Below are 25,729 nucleotides of genomic sequence, written 5' to 3' on the forward strand. Positions count from 1 at the left end.
TCAGTCTCATAAACTTTAAAGCCTCGGTCCGTTAAAATCAAATTCTTAGAAGTGCTAGCTAACTGCCCAGCGGCGCGTGCCGGACCAACAGCTGTGTGCGTGTATTTGCTTATCAACACGCACGTGCTTGTCACCGCGCGCACTCATGCGGCTATGGAAAGCAAAAGGGGCCACTCCCACTCCGCCTCCACACATGTCCGTCCTTTTAGTCGAATATTCTTCGTTTTCAACAACTTTTCTCCTCATTTTAAATCAGGAGATTTAACAAAAGTCAGCAACACATTAGGAGTCATTTTAGTTATATTTATAATGAGGTGTAGTTTCTTGATAGAAAATGAAGAGGACTTCTGCAGTACTTTCTAAAACAAATAAATCATCTATTAAATAATCCATATATCAGCAATCAGTTGTGCTGCATACAGTGTTAATAAGAGCCATGGTTTTGTCTGAACCGTAATATTCCTTGTAAAAGAAACATGTGAAATTGGTGTCAATTTAAATCAAATCTATGAAATGATTACATGAGTATTTGGTCAGGAAAGCTTATAATTATGCTTTTAAAAAGAAGTATTATTCTACAAGAGTCTACTCTAAAAATATACATATTTATTTAGACAATTGTTTTAATTTTCATATTATTTAGTCGCTTTAGCATTTAAAAATACTTGAAATATCTAAAAAAAATTAGGTGAAATTATTCTATCGTCCATCCCACCCGGGACGGTGCCGCTCTTCTTTCTAGAAACATTTCTGCTAGCCTTAGTCTGTTAACCTGACAATCCAGAGACGAGACCCGGGCGCAGAGCAGCAGTGTAAAACGCTCCTCTGAGCCTCCCTTAGGGTTAGTGCCGGTGCAAAACCCATGCAGGGAAAGTCAAGCAGGTCCTAGCTTTAGCTTATGTGCTGAAAGACAAATGAAAGGAGCGCGTCTTAGAAACCTTAAAGTGACAGACAGCAGTACTCACAAGCAGAATTATGATGTCATTAAATGCGGTTTATTAAACATTCGATCCATTTCCTCCAAGTCCCTCTTAGTCAATGAGTTAATTACTGATAACAATCTTAGTCTTTTAGCCTTAACAGAAACTTGGCTCCAACAGGATGACTATGTTAGATTGAATGAAGCAACCCCCCCCACTTATGCTAACTATCAGAAATCCAGGATTTCAGGGAAAGGAGGTGGTTTGGCAGTAATATCACAGTCTAGCTTACTTCTCAGTCCTAAAGTTAAAAATGCTTATAATTCATTTGAAAGCATCATATTGTCTTTAAGTCACCCAAACAGGAAAACTCGAAAACCTGTTTTACTCATAATTATTTATCGCCCCCCCGGCCCATATTCAGAATTTTTAACTGAGTTTTCCGACTTCCTATCGACTATTGTCTTAGATTCTGATCAAACTATAATATTAGGGGATTTCAATATTCATGTTGATGACCCCAGTGACTGCCTAGGAACGGCTTTTGCAGCTTTATTAGTTGATGTTGGTTTCACCCAAAGTGTAAATGAACCCACTCACTGTCATAAGCACACTCTGGATCTTGTTCTAACCCATGGTATAGAGATCAGCCAGCTGAGTGTCCTTCCTCTTAACCCCATCATTTCTGATCACTTTATGATTACCTTCCAGCTTACACTGGAACATCCTTCTGTCCCAGTGAATAAGAAACAACTTAGAAGAACCTTAACTGACCGTTCTGTGTCTGAGTTTAAACACACAGTTCAGCCAGTACTTAGTGATATTCTGAGAAAATACTCTGAGACCAGCTCCCATAGTATCAGTCCTAGTATAAATGACCACTCTGTTAATGATGCCTTACAAGCCCTCAGGAGTACACTCGATGTTGTTGCCCCCTTGAAACCTAAGTTCGTCAGACAAAACCGAGTAGCACCGTGGTTTAACGCTGAAACTCGTTCTCTTAAACGAGAAACCCGTAAGTTGGAAAGGGAATGGCGCCGCTCCGGTTCAGAGCAGTCTCTGGATATCTGGAAACATAGCCTATTAAATTATAAAAAAGCTCTGCGTAGAGCTAGAAGCCAGTACTATTCAACCTTAATATCAGAGAATGGAAACAATCCAAGATTTCTTTTTAGCACTATAGCTAAATTAACTCGCAGTCAGAGCTCAGTAGAACCACATGTTCCTGTTTCTCTCAGCTCTGATGATTTTCTTACATTTTTCGATAGTAAAATCTCAAATATTAGACATAAGTTAAATCAAGTTATTCCTACTATCAGCCCAGAACAGGCTGAAGCGGTAGAAATGGAGGCATCCATAGAAACCTCTGTAACATTAGACTGCTTCACTGCTGTGGATCAAGCGGAAATAACATCAATTATTACGTCCTCCAAATCCTCAACGTGTCTGTTAGACCCAATTCCCACTAGACTTTTTAAAGAAACTTTTCCCCTAATTAATGATCCCATATTAACAATGATAAATGCCTCTCTGGAAACGGGTTACGTGCCACAGTCTTTTAAATATGCAGTTGTTAAACCTCTTCTGAAAAAGCCCAGTTTGGATCCTAGCATCTTGGCCAACTATAGACCGATATCAAACCTGCCCTTTATTTCTAAAATCCTAGAAAGAGTTGTAGTTAAGCAGCTTTACTGCCACCTACAGGACAACAGCCACTTTGAAGACTTTCAGTCGGGGTTTAGACCTCACCACAGTACGGAAACTGCACTAGTTAGAGTCTCTAATGACTTGTTATTGGCCTCAGAAAAGGGACTACTTTCTATTCTGGTCCTGTTGGACCTCAGTGCAGCCTTTGACACTATCGACCACGGTATTTTACTCCATAGATTAGAGCAGGACATAGGGATCAGAGGATCTGCTCTCCAGTGGTTTAAATCCTATCTGTCTGATAGGTATCAGTTCGTTAATGTAAATGGCCATTCCTCTCAGTGCACTCGAGTCAACTATGGAGTCCCACAGGGCTCAGTCTTGGGACCGATCCTGTTTACGCTTTATATGTTACCCCTAAGAAACATAATCAGGAAACACAGCATTAATTTTCATTGTTATGCCGACGATACGCAGTTGTATTTATCCATGAAGCCTGACCAGAATGACCAGATAGAGAAACTGAACGCCTGCATCAGTGACATCAAGACCTGGATGACAATTAATTACCTCCTCTTGAACCCAGAAAAAACTGAGGTCATTATACTTGGTCCTAAAAACCTCAGAGATGCTCTGTCTGCTCAGATAGTCTCCCTGGATGGTATAAGTATAGCCCCCAATTCCACAGTTAGAAACCTTGGGGTTTTACTTGACCAGGACTTATCATTCAAGACTCACATATCTCAGACGTGTAGAACTGCCTTTTTTCACCTGCGGAATATTGCTAAGATCAGAAATATACTTTCTAAGAGTGATGCTGAAAAACTCATCCATGCATTTGTTACGTCGAGGCTGGATTACTGTAACTCCTTGTTAGCAGCGTGTCCTAAGAGTTCCTTAAGAAGTCTCCAGCTTGTTCAGAACGCAGCTGCTAGATTGTTAGCTGGAACCAGCAGAAGAGATCACATCACTCCTGTGTTAGTTTCGCTCCATTGGCTCCCAGTTGATTCTAGAATCAAGTTCAAGATCCTCCTGTTAACCTATAAGGCCTTACATGGAATGGCCCCGTCCTATATTAAGGACCTCATAGTCCCTTACCAACCAATCAGAACACTTCGCTCGCAAAATGCAGGACTGCTTGTGGTTCCTAGAATTAGTAAAAGTACGGTTGGAGGTAGAGCGTTTAGCCACCAAGCCCCTGTCTTATGGAATAAACTCCCAGCTCATATAAGAGAGGCCGACTCAGTTTCTACATTCAAAGCTAGACTGAAAACATTCCTCTTTGGACAGGCTTATTGTCAGACTAGTTAGTATTCAGAGATTATTTAACTTAATGTTAGTTTGTTTAAATTAAACTTAATAATAACTATTTCTTTTAAAAGGCTGCTAGAAGTTGAAGCTGGGGTAACTATGGTACACTGGGGTTCTGTCCTCTTTCCTTTTTTACTTCTACCCTTCCTCTCCTCTATTCTTGATCATAATTTATCATTTAGTTCTCCATGCCTCTGTTTGGTGCAGTGCGATTCATGTATTGTCCCTCTTTTCCTCTCCCCTCCTGGGGAGTGGGAGTGCTTCCAGACTCCAGTTGGCTCATCCGTGCTCCAGTTCCTGACCGTTTACCTCGCCTTTGCTCCTGCTCCTACACCTGGCTGTGGATCCTGCCTCTGGCTCATCTCTGGCTCGTCTCTGCTCTGTACCTGACCGAGTACCTCGTTTCTGCTCCTGCTCCTACACCTGGCTGTGGTTCCTGTCTCCGGCTCGACTCGCGCCTTTGACTGTCCCCACAACCACGGCTGGATGAAGCTCGTCTGCTGGACTTTTATATATGTAGTTGTAGATTTAGATAAGTTAATTCTTCTCTAAGAGTTCTGGTAAATCGCCTGTCCGTCCTGGGGGAGGATCCCTCCTTCATGTGGGCACCCCTGAGGTTTCTTCGTTTTTTCCGGAATCCGGTTTTTTGGGAGTTTTTCCTTACGGCGAAGGGGGGTCTAAGGGCAGGGATGCCAGTATAGCTTAGTCAGTTTGTTAGTTCATTTTAGTATTTTTCTATTGAACTCTTTGTATTCGTGATCCTTTTGATTTCATGTTTTACTTCGAAGCCCATCGAGACGACTGTTGTTGTAATTTTGGGCTATACAAATAAATAAAATTGAATTGAAATAAAATTGAATTATAATTTGACTTAGGAGTTTCAGAAATGTGGAATCTAAACTACGTGGAAACAATGAAGGAAAACCATTCATATAGCCTAAATAGTAGTAGATAGTGGTAAAAGGCAGTACAATGTCCAAAGTGCACTGAGATGTAAACCATCTTTTAATAATAATTTAAAACCAAGAAGTCATATTTTCTAACAGAGACCCAGCCTGTGATTTGTAAAATTACTTTGTATAAGTCTTTATAGTAATTTAATTTAAAAGTACCGAGGCCCACATCTTCATAAATTCGAAAATCATATATCAATTCTAAAACAGGGAAATAAATCCTCTGTTCTAGTGTGTACTTCGAGAACTTCTTCAGCCTGCTTACAGAAAACAATAAAAAAAGATCAATGTCTCTACAATAAATGACAAAACTATCATTGAAATCACAGGCAAACACATTGTAACATCCAGACCTTCTTCGGCCATGTTGTTCCTGCTCTAATGCTCTGCTCCAAATGAGCTTACTCCATTTCTAAAGTCAGGGAGATTACTGGTCCTGCCTCTCCACCGCACACTTCCCCTTTGAAAAAGTCATGCATGCATGCACAAACACAACAAGCCCTACCTGTGTCCACACCGCCGTCCCATTCTGCTTCAGCTGTCTTCTCTGGATTCAAGGGGCAGGAGGAGACAGACAGAGGAGGAGGAAAGACGGGAAGGCAGCGCTGTAATCTGTTTAGCTTGCCACACCTATAAGGCCCTGCCCTGTCACATGACCGTCCCCCTACATGTCTGCATGTCTGCATTTCTGCGTCTTGTTGGTGTGTCATGTGAGGTGGGTGTATGGGCATGAAGTTGTCAGCCAGCGTAGCGAGAGCTCCAACTGCAACTCATAATGCAAAAACCACATAAAGCAAAGTGTGCATGGAGCTTTAAATCCACATAATCCACTCAATGGGATTGGGTTAAACTGTTGCTGATCTGGCTGTAGTCTGTCGTATGGCTTTATCTGAAAGCAGTTAGTCTGCGCTCAAAGGATTGTGTTGCAGCCTTCATTCCTTCATGCCAATTCTCAAGAAAAAAACTCTTAAGAACAAGAGAACTTCTAGTGGGATATGAACGTCGGTGTCATGGCTAAACTGCAGGAGATGGTGGTAAAAGATTTTCAGTTAACTTTCAGACATGGGAATTCTATTCGATTTTTCTTTATCATGTTCTTCACTATGTGCAAACTCTTAGTAGTTGACAAAAAGACTGAGCAGTCACTATTTTTCCATATTGGGAGGAGCCACCAGCAGTGGTGGTTTGAAAATGGTGGGCCAGGAATGCCCCTGTGTCTCCTTGAAAGAGCTGGAAGATTCAATCTCAGAAAAGTGGACAGATGGATGGATAGATGGCTGGACGGACGGACGGTCGAACTGATGGATACATGGATGGATACATGGATGGATACATGGATGGATACATTAATGGTTGCATAGATGGATATGTCGATGGATGGATATGTGGATGGATAGATACATGGATGGATTGACGGACAGCTCTATGCTGGAGCAACAAAAAGCTCTTTATTCATCTGCATACAGTAGGCGAACAGTTAAGTGGGAGTTCAATCAAAGCAAGCGAGGGGAACACATGTCCACACCTTCTGTAATCTTGTAATCTCATTGTGAAGTCTGTCAGTGGAGACTCAGTAGGTTTCAGAGGGAACTGGCTGCAGTAAACAGATCACTGTGTGACTGTCCGCCTTAATGAACCCTTTTGATGACTAAGAGATGAACGCAGAGACTCTTTAGTCATCCCGTCCAGGCTGTTGGTCTGTATTGTCACAGAGCATGTTGTGAAATGGGCATCGATGATGCCCATTTGAGCTCCGAAGAGGAGAGGACTGTTTCCACATGCCTGCACTTTGATCATTAGTGAAATCAAGATGATTCTCAGACAGAGATATTGATTTTTTTCTTGTTGAAAAGAAAGAGCTCCAAGATTAGATCATTTTCTTTCTTCCACCACTCATCTGAGGTAGTGTGACCTCAGGAAGTCCTGCTTTTTTCGCAGTGATGGGCACACAGTTTTGTGTGAAGTGTCAGTGTTGGTACAGATTCACGGCAGCATCGGCATCTCGCAGACGCCAGCCAGGGAACCTGCCTCATGTGGGGCGTCAACTCAAATCGACCAATGCAGCTTAGCCCCTCCTCCGACCTACAACCACTCTGTCTGTACGAGGAGTCAGAATCCACCACCCAGCCTCTAATGAAGCCCACAGCAAAGTCACGAAGGGGTGACGAAACTGAACTGTGAACAGAGCTGCTTTATGTGGATCTGTTAGAAATGATGTAGAAACTCTCCTGCTCATCAGAAATCCTATGATGAATGTTACTCCCAGTTGTTGTTTCATGCTTTTTTTAGGAAAAACAAGCTTTTTAAACAATTTTAGATCGTAATAAACTCAAGTGATGTAAAGTTTTTCGTCCAGGTTGCAGGTTTTTTGGTTTTTCATATCTCAAACCGGTACTTTGCTTACGTCCACTTCCCTCTGATAATTTGGCATTTTATTGCTATTGGTTGATTGTCTGATTATTAATTCCATTCATTGTTTCAGTGTGTATGTCAGTGGTGTGAGTGAGGTAAGATTTATCTTTCTTGTTTATATATTGGGTTGTTGGTGTTAACTCAAATTGAGTTTTGATGGTTGGATAATTTGCAGAATCTTTTTTTTATTTTTTACTGTTTGGTGTTTTTTTGTAAATTAAAGTATATATTTTGGTTTATTAAACATTCTTGTTTGGTTGGTCCATTGCGTTGGTGGCCCTGAAGGTAAGTAATTGTATTTGTTTCCTTTGCGGTTGACCGATTGGCCAGTAGGTTTGAATAATAGGCAGAAAGATGATTCCAGGCCCCAAGGGGACAGCGAGTCTCCTCAACCAATTCACTACGACATACCTGGATCGAGAGATTCTATTCAATTTTTTTTTTTTTTTTTTATTGAAGCAAATATTCAACAACCAAACACTGCATTTCTGTCATTGACAACAATATTAATGCCGTGATAAAGGTAGACAGAAAAAAAAATAATGAAAACAAATAAACCTTAAAAAATAATCAATAAAAATAAGGGTCTATTTCAAAGGTTTAAATAGATCAAATAAATTACACAATGTCTGGGAATTCTTATGATTCATGTAATGTAAAGATTTAGAGAATAGGTTGAGAAGGTTGAGTAATCCATCAATGTGAGGTTTCACCTTTAAGTCTATTCAATCAGATGTTGCTAAATCAGCAATGTGGCCTTCAGAGTCTACCCCTGCAACTATTCACAGATGGTAGAAATATCGGACATTACATACTGGAGTCTGCATTAGAAAGGAAAGCCACCTTAACAATGTTAATAAATGGGTGTTTGGGAGGTACAAAGTTTTCTTTGATCCAACAAAGTGACCACACCCAACAGAAAACACATTTGAAAATGGGTGTCATTGAGAAAAATGAGAACCTGATTCTTTCATAAAGGTTGTTTAAATGGATTGGAAATATTTAAAAATTTTTCAGTCATCAAAAAGTGCAAGACTCCTGACAAATAAAGTGCAGAAAAATCTTAATGTTTCACTGATAAAAGTCCAACTGTGTGCCTTTATCGCCTCTTTTCACTCAGCCTGCGTCGCCCCTTTAGAGAGAAATAACTGTCAGACAGGTGTAGAAAACAAGTAATAACATCTAGTGACGCCGAACTGCCTTTGTAAGTGCGTTACTTTCCATTTGACACTCTGCCAAGTACTGTAACTATGTTTTGGGCCGGCTGGTCAACATGTTCAGAGGAGTTGTCAGTTCGATGATGAAGTGAAACTCCTTGCAGCCATGTGAGACCAACGCGCTCCACCGAGCACGAGGGTGTGTCAGCCAGAGCTGACAGCAAGAGATGGGTTTCATATTTGCCAGAAAGTGTTTGCCTTCCTTTTCATATGACACAGGGCTGAGCTGAATGTCCTCATCAGCGCTATGACTGTCTGTTCTGGCAATAATTGTTCACATAAAGGCAGTTATTGTCCCATAGAAATAACCGCTTCTCTTGAGTCAACACTGTGGTTTCACATATCAGATCATAAAAAGTGTCCTCGTTTGGTCGGAAAATAAAGTGAACACGACATCTGAAATGTTATACCACCCCTATTTGCCCAAGAAAAGTGAATACATGGAAGCATTATAGGGGAAAAGACCCAGTCCCATCACCTATGGATCTTTTGTCAAAGCGTCCTCGGTGGTCTTTCAATTTGAATCCCGCCGTTTTTAGCCGTTATAAAAAAATACCTCTGTCATTTTCTGACAGTTTCTGCAGAGCAGCATGGGTTCATTAGAAATTTGCCTCTGAGTTGTGGCAGTTGGAGCTATCCTGATGTACAGTTTTGAGTGAGATTCCAGCACGGATGAGGAAAATGAAGACGTACATGGTTCTAGTCATCTACAAGTGGATGCATCAGAAAGGAGCGGAGCAAAGAGCTTGTGATGTATTTTCTGTTACAAATATGCTCTTTTTAAACATATTTTTTTCCGTCTCATCCTGATTCACACTGATTTGAAAAAAGAAAAACTCAGAAATGCAATTTTAATCTTAAATTTCTTTCTATATGTCATCCATCCTCAGAAAAATGCCACAGGAACACATTAAAAACACAAAAACATTACTTTAATCTGTGTGTCTCTAAGGTAAATTGTCTAGTACAAAGTATGGCGGTGGCAGTGTCATGGTTGTAGCTTGCAACACGTTTTTTTTTAAAACAAACTTTAGTCTAGTATCATATCTATGACCACTTCGACAACGTTCATCTCCAACTTTCCAGAATAAACTTCCATTACGTAACAAAATCTGGCTGCAGTTCGGCTTCTTGTCCAGCAGGTGGTAGAAATTCCCAGCAAGAGCACAGGAGGTGTCGCCTCCATGGAACATTTGGGTGTCAACGTGGGCAAGCACGTGCCGGAAAACTGTTCATTCACCCCCTTTTTTGGAAAAAGATGGACGAATAAAAATATTCTATTAAAGAAAAAATAAATAAAAGGATTAAATAAATGATTATACATAAAAAAAACTGAGCGGAACATGTTAAAATAATTGATATTTTGATGATAAACCAATCAAAAATGAAGATTAGACGTTTGTAAAGACTTTAAAGACTATAATAAACAAAAACTAAATGTAGACGGATGGAGAATGAAGGGGTTGGCTGAAAACAGCCGGAAGGAGGGTGAAGGGAGGGGGTATCAGGTGAAGTCCAGGTGTTTCAGTGACGAACAACAGGTTGCTCTTTTGATGCTTCCTGGTTATTCGGGCCATTTTGTGACGCCGTTTGTCTCCCAGACCAAAGCTCATCCAACGTGCGGCGCGCGGACGGATTTCTCCGCGTCAGGCGCGCGCAGAAAAAAAAAAAAAAAAATCAAAGCAGCGCCCATTAGAAGCCCGTCCATTCAGCCTGGGGAGGGATTTCTCAAAGAAGGGGTGGGGGGGAAGCAAGTCGTTGCTAAGTGGAACTGGTCGTTGCTTTTTTCCAGAATTCTAAAGGAATTATTGTTATTTTTGGACATGGGATCTACCTTCAGGGTCCACACCTGCTGGGCACCGTAACGGTGGTAAGAAGCCTTTTATTTCTAATAATTGAGCCCAATGTAGAAATAATTGAAAAAAAAATGCGTTGATATTTGCTTTCAGACAGACATTCGTCGTTATCGTAATGTTAAAATGTGTTTTTGCTGCGTGACAAACACTATACAGATCCTTTCCATTTCTGTGCGCTGTCAAATCAAATACGCGCGTTTTTAGTCTCATCTGGATCATGCTTTGCCGTCTGGTTTGGAGAAATACACGTCGAGACTATTCAAAACACGATTGGAACAATTTGGTCTCCATCAACAAGACACCGTGTTTTTGGAACGGAATTGCGCTTTTTTCCGGTTCAGGACCCTTTTGAAGTGCGTAAGTGTGTTATTCCAAGGGAATTGAATATTTGAATCACCTACAAAACCGAGATTTAATGAGGGTTTTGCGCCGACTGACAAGCTCTAGGTGTATTTTTGGCGCACCAGCAGCAGGAAGGCGTCGGAAGAGGGCACGCCCAGACCCGTTCGGACCCGTTTTGTCGCGCAAAAGGGATAATCCAGATCGTTCAATGTTTGGACTTGATTGTTAAATATCAGAATTGGGGTATTTAAGTCGCTACCAGGAGGGGGGTGAGGGTGTTTGTGCGTCTGGACCCAAACACAGACAGCCATCATTGATCCTGGCTCCTGGGACGGTTCTGGTGTCGGTTCTGGGGCTTCTTCTCGTCGCCTACACCAACATGGCGACAGCAAGAGCTGCGCCTCAGTCTCCTAAAGCGCCACCTTCAATGTTTAGGTTGATTTTCTGACGTGGGGGGAAAAACAAGACGCTCCTGGTGGGTTTCATCCCCTGTGTGTTTTTAGCCCCAGCAGAGGTGGAAAACGCCCTCAAAGCACTTTGAGGTCACCCTGAAGGCACTGGAGGAGGATTGGGGGGAGGGGGGGTATAATTGATGCTCAGCAGCTTTTATATTTGAAGCTGCGTTTTTTCAAAATGTCTGATACATGGGAGGCTTCCACTTGTTTGCTTTTGGAGGCAGCTGCGCCCCCTTTCAGCACCACGGACAGCGGCGCTCAGGCTTCTCCAAGCCTCGGCATTCCTGAGGTGGTGGAGGATGGAGGCGCCTCTGGCTCTGGCCGCTTCTGCTTTTGCAGATGAGGTTGTGTCGTGTTACATGCGACTGCAGGGATGGCAACAGATGTGGATGAGGGTCCAGGCCGTCAGATCTTCCCCCAGCAGCCACATTATTTTCTCTTTTTTTGAAATACAAGAAAGCTTCTCCTTAGGTTTTTTTTGTTTGTAATATTTCAAGATGTTTTGACATTGAGCAGTTTGGTTCACGTCAGTTCGTTTCTTCACATTCCCCTGCTTCCTTTTTTGTGAAGTGTGAAGACTTGGTTTTAAGTCAATCAAGCAAACTCTGGTCTATGTGAACTCTGGCCCGCTTTACCTACGGTGTGAATGCAAATGGACTCTTCTGCAGGGCAAAACAGGAAGTGAATAAAAATACTAAAGAACTCAATGTGACACTGTTGCGACAAAAGAAGTACAGATAGATTATCTCCTAACTTTTATTTATTTATATTAATATACTCGTTTCGACCCCCAAACAGGCAGCCGCTTTAGCTTGCTGACATTTGCAGGCGGTTTAGTCTGCTTTCCTTGTTTGCTGTGTGAAATTATGCCAGCTCAAATGAGGGCAAATGGGTCTTTTTGACTCAACTTCAAAAATGCTATGAAATTGGTCTTTCCCAGCTTTTATTTGACCTTTAGCTGCTTTTCCACTCATTTTAAGTGCAGCTTTTATTCTTTCTCTCTTTTACTTTTTTGTCATGTTTTCCAGTTTGTCTATCAGTGTGGCCACAGTGACGCAGGTAGAACATTTTATAACGGGGATGGCAGTTTGGAAGAAGATTTTGGAAGGGAGGCAAATTAGAACAGCAAAGCAAAAGGCCATTGCAAATGAATGTTATTAATGTTATTAATACTGAAATATTATTTTAGCTGTGCACTTAGAGAACCTTGTATTGATGATTTCTTAATCTCCATCAATAATGATACGAATCTTTACATGCTTTTTGGTGGAGGGGTAACTGCCACCCTTGGCCCCATGTAGCTCCGCCCCTGAGCGTCAGTTTTCCTTATTTAAGTTGGTTTATTTTTAAGGTACCCATTCACAACTAAGTTTGTTCATTACATTCTAATTTATTTAGTGCAAAATATCATTAAAACAAATCATATAACGTCAAACCACTGAATTATATATGTTCTGCTTAGCCTGCAAATATACATTAAAATAGAAACAGGCCTGCACAATAAATCGCAAATTTTTTCTTTATCGCGACAATGTGCTAAAACAATCTAATGGCTGCTTAAAGTATTTAACGAACCAAATAAATCCATGTATGCATTTGACCAATCAGATGTAGCTTTTCACGTTGTTGACCAATCAGATGGAGACTTTTATGTTAGATGTTTGCCTCCTATCTAGACGAGGGTCATTTGGAGTATAATTTAAGTTATGTTGACGCTTATTTAAATTAAACTGTTGCAGTGAAATGAAAAGGATGTATTTAAGTGTTTTGCTATTTCTTAATGTATCGCAAGTTGTATCGCAATATTGATCACTAAAATGGCAAATCGTGCGCTTTTCTCATATCGTGTAGCCCTACATAGAAAAAAACGTTTTCAATTAAATTTGAATAAAAACGTAAAAAAAGAGATAAATGCTTTGGAATGAATATTTATGTTCCATCTGCTGTTTGGTTGCTCCCAAAAAGTCAAGAAACAAAAAATATATGTATTTTCGTAGTTATCATTTTTAAATTCAGTTATATTTCCAAGATAACTGTGCAGTATGTTTCAGGATTTAAAAATAAAACAGTCTTCTTAAGTATTAAAATCAGATTGTGCTCAAAACCACAAATGTACTTTTTTCTGGGTATTTTTTTAGTGGCCTTACTGCTTTATGTTAGTCTATGATACAAGAATTCATCATTTTATGTGTACCTTATATCAGAAGTTCGAACAAAAGTGGGTTTTCATAACCAAGCAGATCTGGTTTTGAGAGGAAACGTAAGCAAAGCAAAAGTCTATCAATTTGTATTGATTTGGGATCAAATCATATCAAATCATATCATGATCACGTGCACTAAAATCAAATCAAATTAGTATTTTGGACATGATGCCTATCCCTTTTAATTTTTTAAGATCCAAAAAGATATAAATTACATGAAATTTGGTTTAGACATGAAGCCCCGAACCAATTTATTTGTATCTTTGTCTCGATTATGTCCTCCAGCTTTCCAGCGTTGGCTAAATGTCAGCCGGCTTCAAAGTCTTTGCTGCTTTTCTTCTGCCTTTTAAACAGACAATTCCCGATAATCTCATTCATATGTAAAGAAAAATCTATAAAAATCAAAGTGACATGGCTTTTGGAAGCCAGCTGAAGGAGAGGCTTCTGTTTGCAGCGTCCCACCGGGGACAGGACCCCACCTGTGAGGTGGTTGAACACCAGGGAGATGTAGCTAATGGCTCACTAGAGGCTTTTTTAGGGAGTCCTTGTTTGTGCGCCCTCTAGCCTTTCCTGCGGGACGGCTGGGATGCTAGAAACCTGCTGCTGAATGAGGCAGGAGCTGATGCCAATCGCTGCCTGCTGCACCTGTTCACGTCTTTGTAATTTGAGTCAGTTAAAACGATTAAACCCTGAAAAGACAGCAGTTCCTATGACTCTGCAGGAGCTAATTTCGGCGGTAAACAGATTAGGAAAAATCTGCTACGAGGTCATATGTTGCTTTTTGAAACCTACAATCTTAATTTTGTCTCCAAGTATTGATGAAAAATGCTCATTTTTCATGTTATGATTCTCCTTTGAGTCCTACTGGTCATCAGTTATAAAACTGCAGCCGTCACTCTATTGTGTTACACAGAAAGCCACTCAAATTGGTATTAGTCACTGAGCCATTAGCATGCAAACATGCACTCTAGCCACCGTTTTCATCTTTCTTGCTGTGCTTTAGACACATCCACATATACTCTAGGAGTTTTAACGTGACGTAATCGCAAGTTATCACGCAAAATAAAACACTTTTCACGGATCTGTGACGGCCATACATTGCAGGGTCTGGCCTGCGACATTTTTTTCTTTCCCCATCAGCCACAACACTGTAGAGAAGCTGGCATTTGAAACAAAAGAATGGGATCATGCATCATTGATGAAACCTCCAAAGACTTATGTCTGCTCAGCCGTTCCAGAGAGTTGTTCTCTGGCGATTGGCGCCTTTGATACACCCCTGCCGCCCCTCCCATCCTGCCCTATAAAGCATGCACGAATGTGTGAAAATGTAAATGAACCCTGCCTCTCTGAGCCACTTTGCATGCAACCCTCCCCCCAAACTGCTTCAGCATATGCCGGCAGCCTTTGCCCCGCATGCACACCTTTCCATGCTCCACGGACATACGGGCAGAGAGAGCAGTACATCAAGTCACGTTATTTTGACTAAACAAGCGTGACATTTGACAGCAAATATTTGTCACTTTAAAAATATTTTCATTTTCAGCCTTTGTTTGTATTCAAATCTATCCATTTCTTATTGCCAACTACACCAGAAGATCCATACATTTACCTTTGAGTACTGAGCAGCAACACCTGAGAAACTAGGGTCAAGGGGCTTGCTCAAGGGCACGTCAAAAGGGTAAAAAGGATGGGGCAGACCCGGCTCTTTCAGTACCCTGTACCTGGCGGTTACTCTTGCTTTGTTTGGTGAGGCTTAGCTGTAAAGCTACTTTCATATTGAAGGGGTGTCCAGTTTTAAGTCAATGTACCCTGCGGCAGGATGGTCTAGCGTCAGGCGTCAGCGTGTTATGGGCATTGCGTCGCGATGCTTCCAGAGTTTAAAATGTGAACTTTTGGCAAAGAATTCGCATCGCATCAACCAATCAAGAACTCTGATTAGGTAGTGTCGCATTAATGATGTGAACAATGGGTGGAGTCTAAAACAAATATGGAGAATCTGATAGTTCTTTTCCTGAACTTTACAAAAATGTTTTCTTCTTTGCATCAAGACAATAATAAAAAGATCATATTTTTTCCCGTTGGACTAAAAGTGTCTAGTTTATAAATCCATTTTTGGACTATCATTGAGAAGCGAATTTGACGTGCCTTAAAAGAAATGATGCAGGCACAGCATAATAGTTACAATTGCGTCCATTGATTCAGGTTCAGCAAATGGAAAATCTAATGAGGGAAAATTGGGGATGAAAGATGCTCAGATCCTCTAAGTTGATGTACTATTTGAAGACAAACCTTGACCAATAAGTAGGAACTACTGACAGTAACCCAAGTATGAGACTGTAAATGCAAACAGCTGAGAGTACCTACTCCCATCTGGTGAAAGTATGTGAGATAATCCACTAAGGACTGGCTGGAAAAAGACTGTCTTTTATCCTCTTTCAAATGGTCTTGGTGCTCCTGGAAGAGCTGATGAAAGTGGTTAAGACTGATGTCTACGCAGACTGTTGACCCTTAAGCTAGTGTGATCCTGGGCATGTGACGTGAATTCAAGGTCGCGCTAAACTCAAGTTCTTGAACCCGGGGTGTTCACACTGGACAAGCAGGGAGGGGATAGTTCTTTCCTTCTTGTCCTGCTGTGATGTGCGCCACCTAAAGGTGGAAGAGACTTGGTTGAAAACGTCAAAGCGGTGCAAACCTTGTGAATCTTGCTCCAGGCTTTTTCTTTCACAGTTTTATTACGATATATGAAAGATTTGTGCTAACAGAATTTTGGCTGGGCACAAACTGCAATTTACTAACTTCTGTAAATTGACGATGAGGTCATCCATACATCACTACCAAATCCGAGCCCCTCATTGAGCAAAATTTGACCTGGTTTAAATTTGAATGCGCGTTCAATGGCCATGCGTTATAGAGGCTATCATAGAGCCTGAAAATGCTAGTAAAAACTTGCCATGCGACACGTGAATTCAAGAGTTGTGGACACGGAAGCTTGAAATGCGCACGTACACGCTTTTTTATATACCGTTCATTCGAAGTGGCCGCTTGATTGAGCATTTGCGAGGCCAGGGTTAATGTAGCTTCAGAGTCAGTTTCCGTTGGCGTCACTTAGTGAGATCAAGAGGTTTTGACAAATTCCAACTCTCAAAACTGTCCCTAATACAGCCACAATGGATTTTTTTAAGTCTACGTTTGCATCAATAAATCCAGAGAAGCTAGTTACACATGCCTCTTCCATTAGGATTGTAGGGAAATCAAACAATCTACAGAGATCTTATTGTCCTCTGGGGAAAGGCTATTTTCAGGCCCAGAGTTCTGATTTCCATCTTTTTATCCTCTTGCTGCAGCTCCCCTCCCCAGCTGAGCCCCTCGCTGCCCTCTGACGGAGCAGGATGACAAGATGGCACAGCTGCTTGTACCGCCCGGACCTGACAGCTTCCGTCCCTTCGTCCCCGAGTCGCTGGCCGCCATCGAGAGGCGCATCGCCGAGGAGAAGGCCAAGAGACCACGGACGGAGCGCGACAGCGACGATGAAAACGGGCCCAGGCCCAACAGCGACCTGGAGGCGGGGAAATCCCTGCCCTTCATCTACGGGGACATCCCTCCGCACATGGTGTCAACCCCGCTGGAGGACATTGACCCCTTTTACAGCAATCAGAAGGTGTGTGTGGAATTCACCTTTTATTAAGCCGGGATGAGGCCCCGATGGTGCTGGCATTTCACCATCACTACCCATCACTACTATCTATTTCTAAATCTATCTGTAAATTCAATCACAGAGCTGCACTTTCATGTACCATTTCAAAAGCTAATTTAATTACCTGAAAAAGCTTTTAAGGAGAGCGCATGAAACCTTACCTGGAACACCGACACCATGGGTTTAAAAAAAACCTGATTTCATTATAATCTCATGTATGTAAGAACAACAAAGGGCTTTAACCACAAATGAAAGCAGAACCATCAGTTTATGCTGTAACAAAACCAAGTAGAGTTCATTTTTGAGGACCCACTCCAATGAAAATGGGGTTTCTAACATGTTCTTGTGGCATTTTCTTATAATAAAGAAATTTAAGCTATGTCATAGAAAACAACACAGGAACAGCATCATAATTATTGAAAGACCACTGGGAATATTTAGAATTTAGATCAAACGATGATCGAAGAGGAACTTAAGTTATATCCAAAATACAAGTCTAGGTTCTGAACCTAAAGGTTTTGTGTGGCTGCAGTGCTAGAAGGAGAAAGAAAAAGACCAATCTGCAATCAACACTATTGATCTGAAGAACAGTAGGAGCACCAAGGAGCTATCAACGCTTGTATAACACTAGACGACAAGAACAATGAATGTCCACCAATTCAAAGAGAAAAATTGCCCTTTAAAGAATAAATATTGGCCTGCGTTAGTGTTGGTTCCTGTATTCCTGTTTGTGTTTTGAAAATGTCCCAACAAAATCAAAGGCCACACACAAAAGTGGATGGATTATACCTGCCTTAAAATGTGTCAGAAACTTCTTTACACTTGCTTTGATTGCTGGAAATAAACCATTTCAAATCAAAACACTAAATTCCATGAAAGCTATTCCGACTGATTTGATCAACCCCGTTTAAGTTGGCGTGTGTCACCTATTGCTAGTTTTTTGTTTTGTTTTAAAAGATGTTAGTTCTGAGTGTAACAAGGCTCCAATCTGATAATTTAGTGACTTTGTTTCAATTTTTATCAGATTGACAGTGCTTGTCTTTTAAGAAAGCAACTAGCCAACCCGCTTTAGCATGAATCACGTTATTCTTAATCTCCCTAACTAGCAGCGTCTGCTGCTAGTCCCTCGCACATCCCAAAGCTCCCACAGCACAGACACCTGAATGGACCATGGGTTTTAGGGGGCCAGTCACAGACCATCTGTCCCAAACCTCTATTATCACACATCTTCTCTGCTCCATTTGGTCCAATATTTACAGAAGATGTCATTGAAACCAACAAACGGAGTCATTTTTTTCTTTTTTTTCTGGCATTTAATAAACAAAGATCCCATGTGGTTTAATAGGCCAATGCTCAAAAGATTTATGAGAATGAGCATTTCTATAAGAAGTTGAAAAGTATGTTTGGAGTATTTTAGTAGTTAAAATAATCCCATTCTTTATTATTGTATATAGCATGAAAAAAAACCCAGCTGTTTTATATGTAAACATTGATTCATGCCTTACCAACGCCTTCAAAAGATGCAACAAAGCCGGTTCAGCTTTGGTGCAGGAAGACTACTTAAAGTGCAGGTCAACAGAGGTGCTAAATGCTAATTTGAGCTGCTGTGCCAGCTGAACAGAGGTGTCAAAGACGTGCTGCCTTGAGCTCAACGGGCGTCATTGCTATAACAACCACAGACCTGGACTCAGACAAGCTCTGACCTTGTGGTCGCTGCTGCAGAGCACCGATGCTCTAAAAATAGTGTAACGGATTTGTGGGAAATGTTTGATTGTTCTTTTTGAGAATGAAGCATTTTGATTCGGTCTCTGTGTGTTTCTTTCAGACCTTCATAGTGTTGAATCGTGGGAAGGCGATCTTCCGTTTCAATGCCACTTCTGCCTTGTACATCCTAACTCCCTTCAACCCTCTGCGAAGGATAGCTATTAGAGTTTTGGTGCACTCATATCCTTTCAGAGTTTGAATGCATTTAGCCTGAATTATAGACCACAGAGGGTATAAGACACGCTTTATAAACAAGAATAGATTTCAAAGGGTTTCACTGCTTTCCTTGACTTGTTGTTTCTACGATGTTCAGCATATTGATCATGTTCACCATCTTGACCAACTGTGCTTTTATGACGCTAAGTTCTCCCCCGGACTGGGCCAAGAATGTAGAGTGAGTATGCAGATTTGTTTTTTTTCTGTCAAATAATCCTTAACAGTTTAACATCTGAGCTGTTGCCGGTGATGGCAAAATGACACTCGCGCTTTGACCTACCGTAGTACTTCAAACATCTACGCAATAAATGTAATTTCAACAGATTCTGGTGCGGAAAAAAAGTGACTTTGCGGTGTTATGCAACACTTTTCGTTAGTAAAGTGAAGCTTTAGTAGCGTTAATAGTAATAGTAGCACCTTGTAGCGTTTACCGTTAGTAGCATTAGTAGCGTTTAGCATTGATAAAGTATCCACGAAAAGCTGCTTTTCTTAACGTCAGCTGGTTTATGTTGACTGATAAACACTTTTCTACAGTAATGTGTTACATATCAGCACAAAGCTGCGTTTCTTCTCTTCAGAATCTGTTGAAATTGCGTTGTGCAACGATTGAGGAGTTACGGTAATTCAAAGGGCGTGTTAAGCTACCGTGTTGAAGGGTTAAAGCGAAGGAAGGACTTTTTCAAACATGAAGTCATGAGGGTTTGGTCAGAAAAAGTGACTGGAAAATCTATACACTAAAGGTGTGGTCATGTGATCGGTTGGTTCCCATAAAGCCAAAATGAAACCAGTTCTTATGTTTTATTGTTGCTGCTACTATGTCCAGATGTGACCTCAGTAAACACTAGTCTTTAGAAGAAAAGCAATTTTGTAGATTTGTTGAAAAATGCAGAACAACAAGTCCTCTTGCTGTTTGAGGCTCCTCTAATACCAAGAGTTTGCAGAGCCAATGCACTTCCCAGTGTAACCACTAGGGGTGTTGTTGGAAAATCCATCACTTTAATGTGAAATAAACCGACCTTCTTTCTTCCAATCTTCCTCAGGTCATGTGGGTAGGTAGAGTAGGCCTGTGCAGAGTTACTTCTACAAACGTTATGGTTTTATTTTATGTTTAAGATTGTGTTACAAGCCTCCTAGTGGTTACTTTGGGAATTGACCTATTTCATTCCCTTTTTACAAATGCACTTCAACTCAGACGTTAGAGGGCTTAAAACAATAAAGAGAGTTTGAGCTTCGGTTATGTTTTGAATCCCTCTAACTGTTTTCTGGTTGACTTCTAGCCTCATTAAACCCTTCGTCATCATACTTTAATGTTAGTGCAAAAGTCACGTTTCAGATGTTTCCGATATGTTGAAAGCAACAACATTAAAACTCGGGTTTTGGCTACAAAATTTACTTTTATTGTTTGATCTAAATATTGAACAGCTCTGTTGCTGGGCAGCCTGCGGAGGTGGAGTCATGGTATGGGGTTAATCAGGGTTTCATAGATTTTCTACAAAAGCACAATCAATTTTGAAGTAGCACAGATGTTTTCTTGTTGAGCATGGATGATACAGGATTTCCACATATAAAGTAAACAATAAGACAAAAAACAAACTATGCAACAAAACCTGGTAGTACCAGATGGCTGAAATAGGACGTGTGTATCTCATTCAGAAAACTGAACATAAAAGATAGAGTGTATTGTTTTAACAGTTGTGGCTTCTCCTTGTCATAAGGAGAAGTTAAATTTAACTTTTTACGTGTCCTAAAACTACGGATAATAAGCATGAGGGATTAGATGTGAGTGTTGATGCCTCAGAAATGTAATATCATTCCATGAGCTCTCACTACTCAGCAATAAAAGCAGGCACTGGTAAAATGAACCCTGCCTGGGTTTCTTCAAACCCAGAAGGAGAAAAAAGTTTAACAAATATTTGGAAATAAAGGAACAATCCAGTCAAGCAAAGGAGATTTCTGGTGTTGCCATCAAGGCAGAGATTCGGATAAAAGAGATGCTGTGATTGCATCATTGCAAAGTCGATATTTCGCCCAGCAGGTCCTCTCATTTCCTGTGTCTCTAACCTTGTTTGCAGGTACACATTCACAGGGATTTACACCTTCGAGTCCCTTATAAAGATCCTTGCCAGGGGCTTTTGTCTGGGGAAGTTCACGTTCCTGCAGGACCCTTGGAACTGGCTGGATTTCAGTGTTATTCTCATGGCGTAAGTATCCTGCAAAGCGCGCTGCACTGAACCACAGATAAAGCATTAATCGCAACCGCCCTTACGGGTGGATACGGGCTGTAGGCAGACAAACAAATGGGCAAACCCGTTTGATGGCCTGCATTTTAGGAAATCCCACTGCAAGTCGGAGGAGGAAGGGAAGGGAGTATTCTGAAGTATGTTTTAAGAGCATTTCTGGAAGTTTGAACTGTTTTCTACTGTAATGGAAGTTTAACCCTCCCTCCAAAGCACTGAGTACCTTAACCTATTTTTGCTTTACGCCTCAAAGACTTAACGTCACCTGCAGCGTCTGCGGGTTTTTCTGTAACAATGACTTCATATTCTTGTGTAAGAGCCTCCTCTCCGTTCTGATGGCTGTGTGAGAGGCGGATGTCCAATGCTTTGTAGTAACTGTGCATTTAATCCTGCAGGTATATAACAGAGTTTGTAAACCTAGGCAATGTTTCAGCTCTGCGCACATTCAGAGTATTGCGAGCTTTGAAAACTATCTCAGTAATTCCAGGTAAGGCCACCGCGCCTGCTGCACTCCTGCCATCTGTCCTCTGTGCGTGACTGTTTGCCGTTCCCTCCTTCCCTTCCCGTCCCATGACCCTCCTCTTCGTCTCGTCACGTGTGTGCGTGCCTGGTTCGTGTGTGCGTGCGCGTGTCCTCCCCCTCTTTCCCGCCTCCCCCTCACTCCTTTCCCTTACAGATATGTCACAGAGTTTGTGGACCTGGGCAATGTCTCAGCACTGCGAACCTTCAGGGTTCTGCGAGCTCTGAAAACAATATCAGTCATCCCAGGTGAGAGATCCATCAGGGCCTGTAGGAGAATTGGAATGCTAACAGCTAACTGGCATTTCACTAATGCTACGTTCACTGGGCTAGGAAAACGCGCATTCGAGGGACCATTTCCAATGAAAAGTCTATGTATAAATGCACATATACGCATTTCAGGCTTCTCTCGCTTTCACACGCAAGTTTTGAAGTCCATTTTCGGCCTCTACATACAAAACGCATGGCCATTGAATGCAAGGATGAACCAGTTGGACGTTGACCAATCAGGGACTTGGGTTTGGTAGGGATCTATGCGTAGCGTCCTTTTCAAAATATGGAAGTTCTAACCGTTTCAAAATTGATCACGAAGAAGAAATTAATCAGAAAGGATTTGACGCCAAGTCTTTCATATATCGGGATAGGCTGCAAAAGATTTGCAAGATTTGCACCAAGCCTCTTCCAACTAAGTACATGTGCTAGTATCGGGTAGTAACAGTCCAGGGTGAACACAAAGTGTTGAAAGTGCGTTCAAGAATGCCCGTTTGGCACATTCTTGAATGTGTATCACATGCCCGATGTGTACGTAGCATAACATTCAAATGCTCCCCACGCTGCCGCCTGCCCCCTTTACAGCCCATCTCACTGTAGCTTAGCCTGACGACGCTTGTCGCTGCCCCCTCATGCTGCCTTCGCCCCGAAGGCCAGTAAAAGCTGGAATCTGGCTCCAATCTGCAGAGATTGACAGAATTCTGGGCTTTTAGATGCTATCCTCTAAGGCAGAATTCTTTTTTGGCTGAAACCTATTCTTGCCTTGCGAACCTCACGGGTAGATTTTGTGCACTATTCGCTTTGTTTTTATTTCCTTTTTTTGCATGAGAAATTGCAAAAGCCGTCTTGTGGCGAGCTCTTTGGTGTGTGAGACTCCTCCCTGCCTTGTGGTTTTGTGCATGTTGTGTTCAATGTTGTGTGTCTCCTATGGGAATATGTACAGGGCGGTGGGTTCAGATGATATGAAAATTCACAGCAACCATTCACACCAGCTAGAAGTGATTGAAAACTAGCAAAATTTGAATGTTCAGACACTGTGTTAAATGTCAGATGCTAATCTCACAAGTAAAAAAAAAACATTCATTTTACAAAATGCATCACAGATTGTTATGTTTACATGAAAAGGTTATAAAAAGTTATGTGAATTTTTCATATTTTGTTAAAAACATGTTTTTTTCACTAGCTTTGGATTTAAAACTCAGAAGTTATCACCTGGTAGACGTTGTTTGTGATACTTAGCCATGAAATCATCATAACACAAACTGCAACTTTTAGTTAAAAAAGAAAAATCGAACTAATTGAACTGTATGTTTACCATAATTGGAAAAAAAATTACAAATATAAAAAGTGCCTTTAAACTGTTATGTTTCCAACTGGCCATATTAGTTTTGTCATCTCTTGATGTTAGTCTGACTGTCAAAGCTACAGTGACCCTGACGTGTAAATTACATCAACAAATCGCAATGCAAAAAAATATTCAAGCTCACAATGACAATTACAAAAGAAAAACAATTAAAAATAAAAAAAGATTTAATTTTAAAAATCCCAAAAAAATTCCCAAAAATTAAAATTAAAAAAAAGAAATGTTTTGGAAAAATTTGGTAAAATTAAAATGTTAAAAAAGGCATAAAATAAGAAGATATTTTTCATTGTAATTTGTTTATGTACCGGTAATTTGCACTTTAGGACCACCGAAAAAGCTAAAAGCCTAAAAGAGCTTTTTTAAAAAAAAAATTATTTTGCAATCTGATTCAAACTTAATGTCAGAATCAAAATACCTATAAAAGATTTTAAGATTTTGAGGAAATCCCTGTATGTCAGGACACAACTTTAAATCAGAGGTAAGTTGTGAGAGACCAAATGTAAAAATGATTTAAGAAAGATGCTTAGGCTTGACAGAATAAAGGAAATCTTTAAAACAGTCCTGGATTGAATAAATTACATGTGAAATTGAGCAAAAATACTGGATTGCTCCGCCCACCTAAAATGAACTTCCTCCTGAAAGGTTTGCACACATCTTCCATTTTTCTCTTACTGTAAAAAAATAGAAGTTTCAGAGTTTTGCAAATCAAATCAATCCTTATCTATATCAAATTTTTCTTAAGTGGTACACCAAAACCAAAAAATAAATAAATGTGTAAAATGAATGACATTTTCCAGGTATCCAAAGGCTAAATGATTGACAGTCAGGAAAAATGACATGTTTTCTGCAGAATCCATGTCTAGTAGTGGTTGTATCAGTTTGGTTCCCGTATGATGAGAGAGTCTGATCATCATACAGCAACATGACTACCTGCTACTGTGAACTTTTATTGGCACAGGCTGTACTTAACAGACAGTAAGCACTACCCAATGTTCCACTCCCCCCCCCCCCCCCCCCCCACTCACCCTTTGATAGGGTTGAAGACCATCGTTGGAGCTCTGATCCAGTCTGTGAAGAAGCTGTCAGACGTGATGATTCTCACCGTGTTCTGCCTCAGCGTCTTCGCCCTGATCGGCCTGCAGCTCTTTATGGGCAACCTGAGGCAGAAGTGTGTGCGCAGGCCCACTAACGCCACCAACAGCAGCGCCAACTTAAACGACACCATGTACTACAACGGCAGCTTCAACATGGAGAACTCCACCTTCAACTGGACGGAGTACATCAACGATGAAAGTAAGAGGCGTGAAATCATAGTCGGGGTAAACCTGGGTCAAGTTACTCATATGTTAACTATTCCACGCAGACAGGATATGGGTTGTTGCATTCGAGTGAAGTCAGATGTTATTTCTGTTGATACTCAGAGAGGGAAATGCCTCCGAACAGAGGCTGCCTGCTGGGAAAATGGGGCAAATGTGTCGCGTAATCGCTTCAGCAACAAAGCGTTCTTCTTTTAACCCTTAGCTCAACCTCATCATTCCCTTGCAGCCCATCTGTAGGGCATAAGCACCCTCAAGTGTGAGAGAAGCATGAGTCACTGAACGCCAAGAGCATAAACACTGGCAACAAGATGGGGGGAGAAAAGCCTAGAAAAGCGTCACTGTTATCCTGAAGCTCTGAGAGTCTAGCTGCCCTTGCTGGTGCCAATGCGTCATAAATGACCTTGTCCAAGACTAGGACTCGCCATTCACAGTTATTGAAAACTTTAAGCTCAAGAGACAGATGGTAGGTATGGTTACCTATTGGTGTAGGTAACCATACCTACACTACCCTGGTGGCGATTTTTTGTTATCATCATTTATGATGACGACAACATATCACCAAACCTTGGCTTTTGTTAAGAAAATAGTAATAAATTAACTGTTTAGACCATTGTTGTAAAACAACCGCTGATGACATTCTATGTAAGCTAAATGTATGAGGGTCATTTATTCCTCAAAAGCCAATCAGTTACCACGTCTAAATACATTTTCCAAACCAACCTATCCCCGATTGGAATCAAGGGGACGCTGGAGCCTACCCAGCCACTGTTGGGCAAAAGGGAGGTAAACTCTGGATAGTCTGCCAGTTTACTGCATTGTTCAGGGAGGTTCTATGACACGGAACATTTATTTCAATTGTTTCAAACTGTTTTAAAAACTAAAACATGAAAACTTACAACAGCTCAAAATGCTTCACCATTGCTTCCTGTTGATACTATGAATAGTTTTTTTTTATTTTTTACAAAGTTTTTATATGCATTAATAAAGCTTAGTTGGAGACAACATTACATTTTTCAAACCCTTACTCTTCGAA

The 25,729-nt window shown here is 41.0% G+C and overlaps 1 protein-coding gene across 3 annotated transcripts in view; it reads left to right on the top strand.

Moving 5' to 3' along the window:
* The first annotated feature begins 9,824 nt into the window (after positions 1 to 9,824).
* The window catches only part of LOC101169841 (sodium channel protein type 2 subunit alpha), a 45,427-nt gene continuing 29,522 nt past the window's right edge, over positions 9,825 to 25,729 (top strand). For 2 of the 3 annotated variants that reach the window (XM_004066661.4, XM_011484196.3), the window contains exons 1-7: positions 9,825 to 10,330; positions 16,659 to 16,972; positions 18,834 to 18,952; positions 19,077 to 19,166; positions 21,061 to 21,189; positions 21,902 to 21,993; positions 24,413 to 24,670. In XM_004066661.4, coding sequence (XP_004066709.1) covers positions 16,712 to 16,972; positions 18,834 to 18,952; positions 19,077 to 19,166; positions 21,061 to 21,189; positions 21,902 to 21,993; positions 24,413 to 24,670 — 949 coding nt within the window. In that variant the 5' untranslated portion in view covers positions 9,825 to 10,330; positions 16,659 to 16,711. Of the gene's footprint in view, positions 10,331 to 16,658; positions 16,973 to 18,833; positions 18,953 to 19,076; positions 19,167 to 21,060; positions 21,190 to 21,620; positions 21,713 to 21,901; positions 21,994 to 24,412; positions 24,671 to 25,729 lie in introns of all 3 variants that reach the window. The other variant, XM_011484188.3, reaches the window with a different exon arrangement.

The sequence above is a fragment of the Oryzias latipes genome, chromosome 2, assembly GCF_002234675.1.
Source record: "Oryzias latipes chromosome 2, ASM223467v1".
NCBI lineage: Eukaryota > Metazoa > Chordata > Actinopteri > Beloniformes > Adrianichthyidae > Oryzias > Oryzias latipes.